This window comes from Sinocyclocheilus rhinocerous, unplaced genomic scaffold (genome assembly GCF_001515625.1).
Source record: "Sinocyclocheilus rhinocerous isolate Xijiao unplaced genomic scaffold, SAMN03320098_v1.1 scaffold25836, whole genome shotgun sequence".
Classification (NCBI taxonomy): domain Eukaryota; kingdom Metazoa; phylum Chordata; class Actinopteri; order Cypriniformes; family Cyprinidae; genus Sinocyclocheilus; species Sinocyclocheilus rhinocerous.
In genome coordinates this window covers 1-958 of record NW_015626325.1, presented here as the reverse complement: position 1 = coordinate 958, position 958 = coordinate 1, and the positions used below count along the sequence as shown (strand labels likewise).

General features: G+C 50.0%; 1 protein-coding gene across 1 annotated transcript; it reads left to right on the top strand.

Annotated features, from left to right (window-relative positions):
• Nucleotides 1-545: 545 nt before the first annotated feature.
• Nucleotides 546-945, top strand: ctxn3 (cortexin 3). Its single transcript, XM_016516206.1, has one exon. The coding sequence runs from the start codon at nucleotides 568-570 to the stop codon at nucleotides 853-855; it is 288 nt and encodes a 95-aa protein (XP_016371692.1). The 5' UTR covers nucleotides 546-567; the 3' UTR covers nucleotides 856-945.
• Nucleotides 946-958: the final 13 nt, after the last annotated feature.

The following is a 958-nucleotide window of genomic DNA, read 5'->3' as shown; positions in this document are numbered from 1 at the left end:
TAGAGTCGATGGCTTTACACTCTTCGGTCTTCACACGAGGAGGCCTTCACGCCACGGCTGCCGCGGTAAACTAAGCTTTTTATACCCGTCTAACAAAATACTAAATTAATTCAGCTGGACACACTTACCTTATTTTCTCCGCAACAAATGGCCAAGCAAGCGCAGACACTGACAAGATACGTGATACAGAACGAGACCTATTTCATATATGTTATATGTGCAGCAGCAGCATTTCTTACATGCTCACAGCATTCATGTTGTGGAGTTGTTGGCAGCAGCAGTGTACCAGATCAATTCCGCCAAGACCAAACACATTAACATCATGTACATTACCATGCCAATCCCTCTGAGAGTTGTCATGAAACTTCAGAAAAACACTCAAAACTGATGAAGGAAACTGAAGCGTGCCATCAAACCATTGTGTCTGCTTTAGGTCACCTTTCCAAGTGGACTTCTATCACGTCTCTGCTTGGAGTTGATAGTTTTGTGGGCAAGCACAGGTTTGACCATTTAGTCTGTGTGTGTGTGTGTGTGTTTGTAGATGAGGCCCATGTGGAGGATGTGAGGATGCGCGAGCGTCTGCTGTGGGACGAGCCGCTGCAGATCTCCTGGCTGATGGAGGCCGAGCCGTTCACCTCCTCCCTCCAGACGGGGGTTCCTGTGGCGGGCGCCAGCATGACCCTGGAGCAGAAGACCACCTTTGCCTTCGTCATCTTCCTCTTTGTCTTCCTCTGCATGCTGATCGTGCGCTGCTTCCGCATCCTGCTGGACCCCTACCGCAGCATGCCCACCTCCACCTGGGCCGACGGTCTGGACGGACTCGAGAAGGGCCAGTTTGATTACACGCTGGCATAGAGACACACACTGACTCACACACACACACACTCCCGCAGAGCGCTGGACATCCTGAAGTCATGCACAAACACGTGTAGAAATACATCAAATATACAGTAATTCT